The following is a 12,048-nucleotide window of genomic DNA, read 5'->3' as shown; positions in this document are numbered from 1 at the left end:
AAAAAAAAAAAAAAAAACAGAGTATCTAAGAACTGTGGGATACTGCAAAAGGTGTAGCATATATATATATAATGGGAATATAAGAAGAAGAAAAGAGAAAGGAGCCAAAGAAATACTTTGAAGAAATAATGGCTGAGAATTTTCCAAAAGTAATGATAGACACCAAACTACAGACCCAGGAAGCTTAGAGAACACCAGGCAGGAAGGATAAATATCCAAAAATCCACATCTAGGCATATCATATTTCAGTTTTAGAAAGTCAAAGATGCCCAAGCACGGTAGCTCACTCCTGTAATCCCAGAACTTTCAGAGGCCAAGGCAGGCAGACCACTTGAGCTCGGGAGTTCAAGACCAGCCTGGTCAAAATGGCGAAACACCATCTCTAATACAAAAATTAGCCATGAATGGTGGCACGTGCCTGTGGTCCCAGCGACTTGGGAGGCTGAGGTAGGAGGATCGCTTGAGTTTGAGCCCAGTAGGTTGAGGCTGTAGTGAGCTGTGATCACACCACTGTACTCCAGCCTGGGCAACAGAGCAAGATGAAGGGAAGGAAAGGAAAAGAAAAGGGAAAGGGAGGAAAGGGGAAGGGGAGAGAAAAGAGAGGGGAAGGGAAGGGAAAAAGAAATTGAGTCAATAACTAATTTTTTAAAAAAAAGAGCCGGGCATGGTGGCTTATGCCTGAAATCCCAGCACTTTGGGAGGCCAGGCAGATGGATCACAAAGACAGGAGTTTGAGACCAGCCTGGACAATATGGTGAAACCCCATCTCTACTAAAAATACAAAAATTAGCCAGGTGTGGTGGCAGACACCTGTAGTCCCAGTTACTTGGGAGGCTGAGGCAGAAGAATTGCTTGAATTGGGATGCCGAGGTTGTGGCGATCCAAGATCACGCCACTGCACTCCAGCCTGGGCAACAGGGCAAGATGTGTCCCCCCCACCCCCCCCAAAAAAAAGGAAAAGAAAAAAATCACTTTCAAAAAAAGAAAGCACCAGGGTTTGATGGTTTCACTGGTTAATCCTACTAAACAATTAAGAAATAAATAATGCCAGTTTTTTTTTTTTTTTTTTTTTTTTTTTTTTTTTTTTTTTTTTTTGAGACGGAGTTTCGCTCTTGTTACCCAGGCTGGAGTGCAATGGCACGATCTCGGCTCACCGCAACCTCCGCCTCCTGGGTTCAGGCAATTCTCCTGCCTCAGCCTCCTGAGTAGCTGGGATTACAGGCACGCGCCACCATGCCCAGCTAATTTTTTGTATTTTTAGTAGAGACGGGGTTTCACCATGTTGACCAGGATGGTCTCGATCTCTCGACCTCGTGATCCACCCGCCTCGGCCTCCCAAAGTGCTGGGATTACAGGCTTGAGCCACCGCACCCGGCAATGCCAGTTTTTAATAATTTCTTCCAGAAAGTAGAAGTAGACAGAGGCGACACATTCTACCTTATTCTACCAGCCCAATATTACCCTACTGCCCAAACCACACAACACATTACAAGAAAATATAACTACAGACCAATACCACTTATTAAAATAAATATAAAATCCTCAAGAAAATATTAGCAAATCTAATCCAACAATGTATAAAAAAAATTATACACCATAACCAAGAGAGGCATATTATACATATGCAAGGCTGGTTCATCATTCAAAAATCAGTTAATGTAAGTCATCATATCAACAGGCTAAAGAAAAACCTACATGATCATATCAATAATGCAGAAAAAGTATCTGACAAAACCCAATACTTATTCATATGAAAAACTCTTAGCAATCTAGGAATAAAGGGAAACTTCCTCAACTTGTTTAAAGAATATTTACCAAAAAGTAGCTAACATCATACTTCATGGTTAAAAAGTAAAATCAGGAATGGGCAAGATGTTCCTTCTCACCACTCCTATTCAACATTGTAATGGAAGTCCAAGCTAGCATAACAAGGCAAGAAAAGGAAATAAAAGGTATAAGGTTTAGCACGGAAGAAACATGAGGCAGGCACAGTGGCTCACACAAAAATGGAATCCCAGCATTTTGGAAGGCCAAGGCGGGAGGATCACTCGAGCTCAGGAGTTCAAGACCAGCCTGGGCAACATAGTGAGACCTCATCTCAATAAAATAAAATAAAACAAAATAATGGAAGAAATAAAACTGTATTTTTCACAGACAGCATGATTTACATAGAAAAATTCCAAGACTTGTCCGAAAAAAAAAAAACCTCCTAGAATGAATAAGTGATTAAAGCAAGTTGCAGGATACAAAGTTAATATGCAAAAATCAGTTACCTGACAGGAATGAACAACTGGACAACTGGAATTTGAAATTAAAAATATACCATTGGCCAGGTGTGGTGGCTCACACCTGTAGTCCCGGCACTTTGGAAAGCGAGGCTGGTGGATCATTTGAGATCAGAAGTTTGAGACTAGCCTGGCCAACATGGTGTAACCTTGTCTCTACTAAAAATACAAAAATTAGCCAGGCGTGGTGGCACATGCCTGTAATCCCAGCTACCTGAAAGGCTGAGACAGGAAAATCACCTGAACCCAGGAGGTGGAGGTTGCAGTGAGCCAAGATAGCTCCACTACACTCCAGCCTGGGCAACACAGCAAGACTCTGTCAAAAAAACAAACAAAAAAGATGTCTATTTTTCCCAACTTGATCTATAGATTCAATGCAATCCCAACCAAAATCCCAGAGAGTTATTTTGCAAATATCAACAGATTCTCAAGTTTATATGGAAAGACAAAAAAAAAAAAAAAACCCAGAAAGCTAACACTATGCTGAAGAAAGGAAACAAAAATGAAGGACCAACAGTACCTGACTTCCTGACTTACTATTAAAATACAGTAATTAAGATAGTGTGGTACTGAGGAAAGAAGAGAGAGAGATCAATTAAACTGAATAGAACAGGGCATGGTGGCTCATGCCTATAATCCCAACACTTTGGAAAGCTGAGGCAGGTGAGATCATTTGAGCTCAGAAGTTCCTGACCAGCCTGGGCTACACAGTAAAACTACATCTCTACAAAAATTGACTGGGAATGGTGGTATGAGCCTGTAGTACGAGCTACTCAGGAGGCTGAGATGGCAGGATTGCATAAGCCCAAGAGGCAGAGGCTGCAGTGAGCCGAGATTGTGCCATTGCACCCTAGCCTGTATTAAAAGAAAAAAAAGAAACTGAATAGAAAGCCCAGAAACGGACCCATACAAAAATATTCAACTGATACTTTGACAAAGGAGCAAAGGCAATTCAATGAAGAAAGGACAGTTTTTTCAACAAATGATGCTGGAACAATTAGATGTTCATATCCAAAAAAATGCATATAGAATACAGACACAACCCTTACACTTTTCACAAAAATTAAAGCAAAATGCATAATAGACCTAAATGTCAATGGTAAAACTATAAACCTTCTAGACAGTAACACAGGAGAAAATCTAGGTAGCCTTGGGTTTGGTGGATGAGCTTTAGGATACAATGTTAAAAACGTGATCCGTGAAAGAAAAATGCAGTAAGTTTGACTTTATTAAAATTAAGAACTTTTGCTCTACAAAAGACGTTGTTAAGAGAATGAAAAGACAAGCCACAGACTGTGAGAAAATATTTGTGAAATATCTATCTGATAAAGGCTTGTATCCAGAATGTACAAAGGACTCTTAAAATGCAACAACTTAAAAAAATGAGCCTAGTTAAAAAAGGCAAAAGATCTGAACAAACATCTCATCAAAGAAGACATACAATTCCCAGAACTCTGGGAGGCAGAGACAGGCAAATCATTTGAGGCCAGGAGTTCAAGACCAGCCTGGGCAACATGGCAAACCCATCTCTACAAAAATTACAAAAATTAGCCAGACATGGTGATGTGCACCTGTAGCCCTAGCTACCTAGGAGGCTGAAGCCTGGGAGAATCACCTGAACCTGGGAAGTCGAGGCTGCAGTGACCTGTAATCGCACCACTGCACTCCCGCCTGACCAGCTAATAAACACACAAAAAAAGAAGACATATGAATGACAAATAATAATATGAAAATATGTCCAACATTATGTCATTAGGGAACTGCTAATTAAAACAACAAATGAAATACCACTATATACTTATTAGAATGGCAAAAATCCAGGCTGGACGTGGCGGCTCACGCCTGTAATCCCAGCACTTTGGGAGACTGAGGCGGGAAGATCACCTGAGGTCAGGACTTCAAGAACAGCCTGGCCAACATAGTGAAACTCCATCTCTACTAAAAATACAAAAATTAGCCGGGCATGGTGGCGGGTGCCTACAATCCCAGCTACTCAGGAGGCTGAGGCAGGAGACTCACTTGAACCTGGAAGGCAGATGTTGCAGTGAGCCAAAGTCATATCACTGCACTCTGTACTGGGCAACAGTGCAAGACTCCATCTCAAAAAAGATCTCCAAAAAACAAAAAAAAAAACAAAAAAAGGAATTGCCAGAAAGCACTGTAGTCTAATAGACAAAGTTGCTTCTTATGGAGGTACAGGTTAATAATTATACAATTAAATAAACAGAAGATGGTGGGTACAGGTTTCTCACTGTTGGAGTGGGAGTTCACAGATATACAGAGAAGGAGACTAGAATGATCCATGTGGTAATGGATTACAGTTGGAGACATCAGTAAGAACAAATGTTTAATTTAATATAGAAACAGATGGTTACACATAGAAATCTTCATAGATATGCGTATATGCAGAGGTTAGTACACATAGATATACTTTGCTCTGTCAGCTGAGATGGTCTAGAACCAATGATACCTCAGTAGCAAAAAGTACATCTAGTGTTCAGATCTTGGTTTCTAATATCATTTTCCAATAAAAGGAACCAAGGTTTCTTGGAGTATTGGTTGGTTCTAGGAAATACACAAGAAAGGAAATAATATGAGATGAATCTGTAACATTTTACAGTGCCAAAAAGTAAAAAGTGCTTAACATAAAACAAAATCCTTGACAGGGATTTGCCAAAAATTAAAAAAATAAAATAAAACAAAATTCTACAATGATTGGGTTATATTGATGGGGCACAAGAGTCAAGTGAATGAGTTCCCAGTGGCCAAAGCTGAAACAATTTGAGAAAAAAATAAAGAAGCATTTCATTATGACACAAAGTATAAAATAAATATCCTTGGGTCCTTATTGATATTAATGATTGAATAAATTCATAAATAGGAGAAAAGAGATAAATTTCCCATGCAGAAGAATTCTAAAAAAAAAAAAAAATTATGTAGATACTTCACCCCCAAGGAGGAAGAACATCAGTAACCCCCCGACCTTAAGTGTGAGCTGCACAGAATAACTTCATTTCAAAGAGTACAGTATGAAAATAGGGAGAAGGGTAACTTTTAAGAAGAGAAATCAAACAAATACTACTTCAACTAGTTGATCAAAATCAACATCTACAGTCATAGTCATGTGATTTGATGTGATGAAAATGGCAGTTTACCTCTGAGGTGTTCCTCCAAAAACCCGTAACCCCAAGTCCAATTACGAGGAAGAGAGCAGACAAATCCTAATTGAGTGACATCCTGCAATGGACCTGACCAGTAGCCTCACCAAACTGTCAAGGACATCAAAAGTAAGGTCTAAGGAACTGTCACAGCAAAAAGGTGCCTAAGAACATATAACAATTAAATGCAATGTGGTATTCTGATGGGATCCTGGAGCAGGAAAGGGACATTAGGAAAAAACTAAGGAAATATGAATAAACTATGGACTTTATAGTAAAATGTCAACATGGGTTCATTAATTATATCAACGTACCATAAGAATGCAAGGGTATACAGAATGAGAGTGATATGAGAACTCTCATACTATCTTTGCAATGCTTCTGTAAATCTAAAACTGTCCTAAAAAAAATCTATTAATGTCTCTTAAAGTCACTGTTGGCCAGGCATGGTAGCTCACCCCTGTAAGGCCAGCACATTGAGAGGCCAGGGCAGGAGGATCTCTTGAGGCCAGGAGTTGAAGACCAGCCTGGACAACACAATAAGGCCCTATCTCTACAAAAAATGTAAAACTTAGCCAGGCATGGTGGCATGTACCCGAAGTCCTAGCTACTCAGGAGGCTGAGGCAGGAGGATCACCTGAGCCCGGGAGTTTGAGGTTACAGTGAGCTATGATTGTGCCATGCACTCCAGCCTGGGCAACAAAGCAAGACCCTGTCTCCTATGTGGACCCTTTCTATAGATACATAAAGTCTGGAATCACAGTGGTTATATATGTGGGCAACTGTCAGTTGGCCATATATATAGCCACTGTTGCTGTTATTCCTGTGTCAATTGCAGAGGAAATTAATCCGAATTAATATGCCTCTCACTCTCAAAATTCCTATGAACAAAACAATCAAAGTCTTATGCACAATTACGGAGGGCCCATGATGGGCTGCATTATGTCCTCCTCAAATTCTTATGTCCTCCCAGAATTCCCAGTTATCTGTGAATGTGACTGTATTTAGAGATAGGTTCTTTAAAGAGGTAATTAAGTTAAAATGGGGTTATTAGTGTGGGCTTTTATCTAATAGGATTGGCATCCTTATAAGAAGAGGAAATTAAGACACAGACATAGGCACAGAGGAAAGACCATGTGAAGACACAGGAAGAAGATGGCCAGAGGAGAGAGGCCTCAGAAGAAACCCACCCGGAAGTGTGAGAAAATAAACACCTGTTATTTAAAGCTACCCAGTCCTACTTTGGTATGGCAGCTTAGTAAACTAACACGGCCACCAAGCTCATCCATGTATTATCAGATCATTTTGTAATACAGCAAAGTGGAGCTCAAAGAGGTGTTTAGGTTTTGTTATTGCTAACCCCAACCATGGGAACTGTAGGGCACTGCCCTGAGGCACTCACCCACAACTCTAAGCCAGATCCTTCCGTGTGCCTTCTTAGGGGTGGACACCACCTCACATCGGTACTCTCCTGCTTCCTCCAGCTGGACTCCAGGCAGCTGCAGTGAAGCATCCCCACTCTTCAGCCTCCATGGAGACACAGTGGCTCCAGGCCGAAATGCCTTTAGGTGATCTCCAAAAAATTCAAATACCTTCAATTCTTTGTGAAATGTTGGACTCTTCCGAAACCAGGTGATACCTACACTCGTGATGTTGTGGGGTTCAGAATCAAAGAAATTGCAGAATATAGAGACATTGTCATTCCGGGATATGATCTGAGTCCCTCCTTCCATCATCTCCACTTTGAGTTCACCTATGGCAGTAAGAGAACACAATGTTCAGTTTTTCAGTTTATGAATATGTTTTTGGGATGTGCTATTGACTGAATGCTTATATCCTCCAAAATTTATATTGAGGCCCAACACCCCCACCCCATGTGATGGTATCTGAAAGCAGGGCCTTTGGGAAGTGATTAGGTCATAAGGGAAGAGTCCTCGTGAGAGGGATTAGTGCCCTTACAAGAAAAGACATGAGGGCCGGGCGTGGTGGCTCACACCTGTAATCCTAGCACTTTGGGAGGCCAAGGCAGGCAGATCATGAGGTAAGGAGATTGAGACCAGCCTGGCTAACATGATGAAACCCTGTCTCTACTAAAAATGCAATAAATTAGCTGGGTGTGGTGGTGGAGCCTGTAATCCCAACTATTTGGGAGGCTGAGGCAGGAGAATTGCTTGAACCCTGGAGCCAGAAGTTGCACTGAGCTGAGATCGCACCGCTGAACTCCAGCCTGGGCAACAGAGCAAGACTCTGTCTCAAGATTTAAAAAAAGTAAAGACAAGACAAGACATGAGGCTAGGCATGGTGGTTCACACCTGTAATCCCAGCACTTTGGGATTCTGAGGCGATCACCTGAGCCTAGCAGTTCCAGACCAGACTAGGCAATATAATGGGACCTCATCTCTATAAAAAATAAAAATAAATTAGCCCAGCATGGCGGTTAGGACCTATAGTCCCAGCTACTTGGGAGGCAGAGGTGGGAGGATCTCTTGTGACCAGAAGTTCAAGGATGCAGTCAGCCATGATAGTGCCACTGCACTCTAGCCTGGGTGACAGAGTGAGCCTCTGTCTCAAAAATAAATAAATAAATAAGAAAAGACATGACAGGCCACGTGTGGTAGCTCATGCCTATAATCCCAGCACTGTAATCCCTCCCACTACTTGGGAGACCAAGGCGGGTGGATCACCTGAGGTCGGGAGTTCGAGACCAGCCTGACCAACATGGAGAAACCCTGTCTCTACTAAAAGTACAAAATTAACGAGGCATGGTGGCGCATGCCTGTAATCCCAGCTACTTGGGAGGCTGAGGCAGGAGAATCACTTGAACCCAGAAGGCGGAGGTTGCAGTGAGCCAAGATTGCCCCATTGTACTCCAGCCCAGGCACAAGAGCAAAACTCCCATCTCAAAATAAAAAAGAAAGAAAGAAAGAAAGAAAGACAGACAGACATGACAGTTAGATACATGTCTCTCTCTACCATGTAAAGATACAGCAAGAAAGTATCCTTCTACAAACCAGAAATGAAGCTCTCACCAGAAACCAGATCATCCGCACTTTCATCTTGGACTTCCCAGCATCCAGAATCATGAGAAATAAATTTCTGTTTAAGCCACATAGTATATATTTGTTATGGCATCCTGGCAAGACTAAGACAGGACATTTTTTCCATTTCATTTATTTAGATCTTAAATTTCTTTCAGCACTATTTTACAGTTTTCAGAGTATATGTTTTCTATTTCTTTTGTTAAATTTACTTGAAGTATTTTACCCTTTTTGATGCTATTGTAAAGATAATTTTCTCTTTTTTTGTTGTTTTCCTATTTATTTATTTAGAGATAGGGTCTCGCTCTGTCACCCAGGCTGGAGTGCAGTGGTGCTATCACTGCTCACTGCAGCCTCTACTGCTTGGGCTCAAGTGATCCTCCCACCTCAGCCTCCCAAATAGCTGGGACTACAGGCATATGACACCATGCCCAGCTAATTTATTTATATTTTGTAGAGATGGAGTCTTACTAAGCTGCCAGGCTGGTCTCCAACTCCTGGGCTCAAGCAATACCCCCATGACCTTCTCAAGTGTTGAGATTATGGGTATGAGCCACTGTGACCAGCTAGATGTTTTCCATTTTAGAACAGTAGGTTGCTAGCAAGTTTACGCTTATACCCATTCCAACAAAAAGTGCAAGAACAGTTCAAAATGTTACATTTTCCGTTTCAAAGATGAGTACAACTTCAAAGAAGTCAGACTCAATATTAACAATGCAGAGCTAGACATCAATATTGAGATGAATGTCAGATATCTAATTCCCTTTGTTACCATCAAACACGTCCTTTCATTAGTCACATCCAACATATCTAAAGTTTTCAAAATTAATGTTAATTAATGTTAAAAACGTATCCAAAAACCTACCAACTTACTCAAACATTTGTGCAAGTCGATTTTTAAAAATCGACATTAGGGAAACATGGTGAAAAGCTTTATTATGTTCTATGTATCAAAGCAAAGACAGACTTGAACTACAAAATGAAGACAGGGTCAACTGTAACCAAAAAACATTATTCTTCCCCCGGGGGGCCAGCCAAGGAATGGAGGAGCCACGGATACAAGAGAAATAGCCAGGTCACCCAATTCTATTGTCACGCTTTTCAGTGAAAAGTGACTACTAAAAAAGAGAGAGAGAGAGGGAGAGAGAGAGAGAGAGAGAGAGAGAGAGAGGGGGGAATGGGGAGGGGAGAGAGATGGGGAAAATATCAAAAACACTAACATGTGCTTAAAAAGAATACAAACCTGAGTGTTAGACTACATAAATTTTAAAAATTTAAATCAACAAATCAAAATTTAGAAGCCAAATTTGGGAAAAGTCATCTATTTTCAGAGTGCCCAAGAGCTCACCCAGGACCTCCATATATTCCCATTTCAAAGTACAGAGTTTAGTATCTTAATAACAGCTTAAAAGCGTTCGCCCTTTTCAAGGACTAAATCCTTGGAATTTTCTGCAGTCTTGTTTCCAAGGAAAAGCATTTATGCATTTATCTTTTCAAATAAACTAGTGGTTCAACCCACCTAGAGAATCTCCAATTCTAGAGCCCTCCAATCAGGGAGGACTGTTAACTATACCTTTACGGATTGCTCTTTTGAATTTTTTTTCTGAAATAAAACCTACATTCTTTCAAACATTTTCTATATCATCAACCTTTAAAGACAGTCTCATACAGAGGAGGGCTAGAATCTCATGCATTAAAATCTGACGAATTCCTTTGATTGGATTTTTTTTTTTTTTTTTCTTGTATCACTTTAAATTTGCTTCCACACAGAATAGCAGCCAGGGAAGTAGAGGTTCCATTCTAAGGTGTAGAGATTTCTTGTAGACGGAAACGATTTTTGTTAGGCGAAAGCTTCTGACAGTTTTCAATGACAGGCTCTTCCAGTGCTAAAGTCAGGCACCAACGCCTGGTTCTGGGGTCCAATCCTCAAGCCGCCCCGCCGCCGCGGTTACCTTCCTCCCTGGAGCTGAGGCTGCTGCTGCTGCTGCCACGGCCACTGGGCGGCGGCGCGCCGCCAAACAGCGTTCCTTGCTCTACGCTTCCCCGAGGCCTCGCGGCCCTTCTCCACTACCGCCAGCATCCGCGGGGACCGGGGCAAGACGAAAGTGGCGGGGACCTGAGGCTCCTGAGGAGGTGGCAAGGGGCGCCGGGCCCGGGAGGGGACGCGGGGCGGGCGCGGCGGGAACCCCCGGGCGCGACTTCGAGGTGGGGAAAGCCCGCACCGGCAGAGCGCGCAGGCGCTTCCAGCCCCCGGCACCTAGCCGAGCGCAGCTTTGGCTTTCGTCTCGGCTCACACTTCACTCGGAACGGTCTTATTTTCACATTGCTCTTTGCAAACGTATAGAAATACTATCCACGCTTTTTTATTTCCATTTCCCTCTCCCATCAGGCAGCCGTTCTAAGGTGTTTAACGTGTACGTTTTTATCTTTAAGGTTTTATCTTTTGTTTTTCAAATCGTAGGAATGGTATTGAATTGTCTGTCCACTGTTTTCTCGGCTCTATGCCTTCAACAACCGTCCACCTGCTCTGCAAGCAGCAAGGGTGTGCTGTGAGGCTGCTGCCACGTGAAGTGCTCTCCAGCGTGAGGTCCACGCGTGGCTCGCCTCCACCTGCAGTGACGCAAGGCGCCCAGAGCGCTTCCGGGATTCCCACATTCCCCCCTCCACCAGCCGGCATCCAGGAGCCTATTTTTGGCCGGTCTAGTAAGGGTCAAGCCGCATCTTGTTTAATTGCCATTCTTCTAGATAGAAATGAGTTTAAATACCTCTACATACGCATTTCAACCTTTTAGTCTCCTGTTGAAGTTAACGTAGAGCATGTCCATACGAGTTCTCCAAAAAGTAAGACAACGTTTGCAGGTCACCACACCCCACTCCCTCTCTCTGTAAAGACCTTAGCAAAGCCAGGAGGACCCATTGATACGCGGGTGAGTGCTTTTCCTATTTTCCCTGTTCCCTGATTATCTTCTCTGTTCTGGTTCCCTCGGATGATGCAAGAGAGGCGCTCAATATCTCATCCTAGGAAGCAGTCTCCTCTCGCGCTGGTGCCGCCCCTGCACAGGGTAGGCCTTCAGTGTAGGCCTTCAGGGTAAACCTGTTGCGTCCGGGACTCCCCATCTCACAAAGGAGCGGCGCTGGAAAATAGAGCCCCCAGCCCCAGGAAGTCGCGGTCTCCTGGCGGGGCGCGAGGACCCTCTGGCGCCAGGTGCCTCCGCCCCACCCCAGCCGCCCCCTACACACGCCCCTACCTGCGGTAGTCAGCGCGCGCCCCAGGAGCAGGAGCGCCCCGCAGCAGCACGCGGAGGCTGCCGCAATTCCCGCCATCGTCTTGGTAGCCGCTCTGGAATTTTTTTCACCAGGTGGGAGCAGGCGGCCCGGAAGAATCCAAGGGCAGAGGGAGCCCTCTGTTGCGCAAAGAGTAGGCGGAATTTCTATCTGGCGCTTTTGCACACCCCACTTCTTCGGAACCCTTCGGCAACTGTGAAGTCGCCAGGATTTCGCGGGTGCGCACTGCAGGAATCCAGGCGTGTGACCAGCCCCGCCCACGCCGCACTTTGGCTCAGGGAC

The 12,048-nt window shown here is 43.4% G+C and overlaps 1 protein-coding gene across 3 annotated transcripts in view; it reads right to left on the bottom strand.

The window, feature by feature from the left end:
* The window catches only part of NCR3LG1 (natural killer cell cytotoxicity receptor 3 ligand 1), a 26,821-nt gene extending 14,773 nt beyond the window's left edge, over nt 1-12,048 (bottom strand). For 2 of the 3 annotated variants that reach the window (XR_012518118.1, XR_012518119.1), the window contains exons 1-2: nt 11,730-12,048; nt 6,846-7,196 (exon numbers count right to left, since the gene is read on the bottom strand). Coding sequence is in view for 1 of the 3 variants with exons in the window: in XM_010348141.3 (XP_010346443.1) it covers nt 6,846-7,196; nt 11,730-11,805 (427 nt within the window). In the remaining 2 variants the exon portion in view is untranslated. The remainder of the gene's footprint in view (nt 1-6,845; nt 7,197-11,729) is intronic. The other variant, XM_010348141.3, reaches the window with a different exon arrangement.

The sequence above is a fragment of the Saimiri boliviensis genome, chromosome 6 (assembly GCF_048565385.1).
Source record: "Saimiri boliviensis isolate mSaiBol1 chromosome 6, mSaiBol1.pri, whole genome shotgun sequence".
NCBI classification, from domain to species: domain Eukaryota; kingdom Metazoa; phylum Chordata; class Mammalia; order Primates; family Cebidae; genus Saimiri; species Saimiri boliviensis.
Note: the sequence above shows the minus strand (reverse complement) of the source record. Positions and strands in the feature narration are given on the sequence as shown.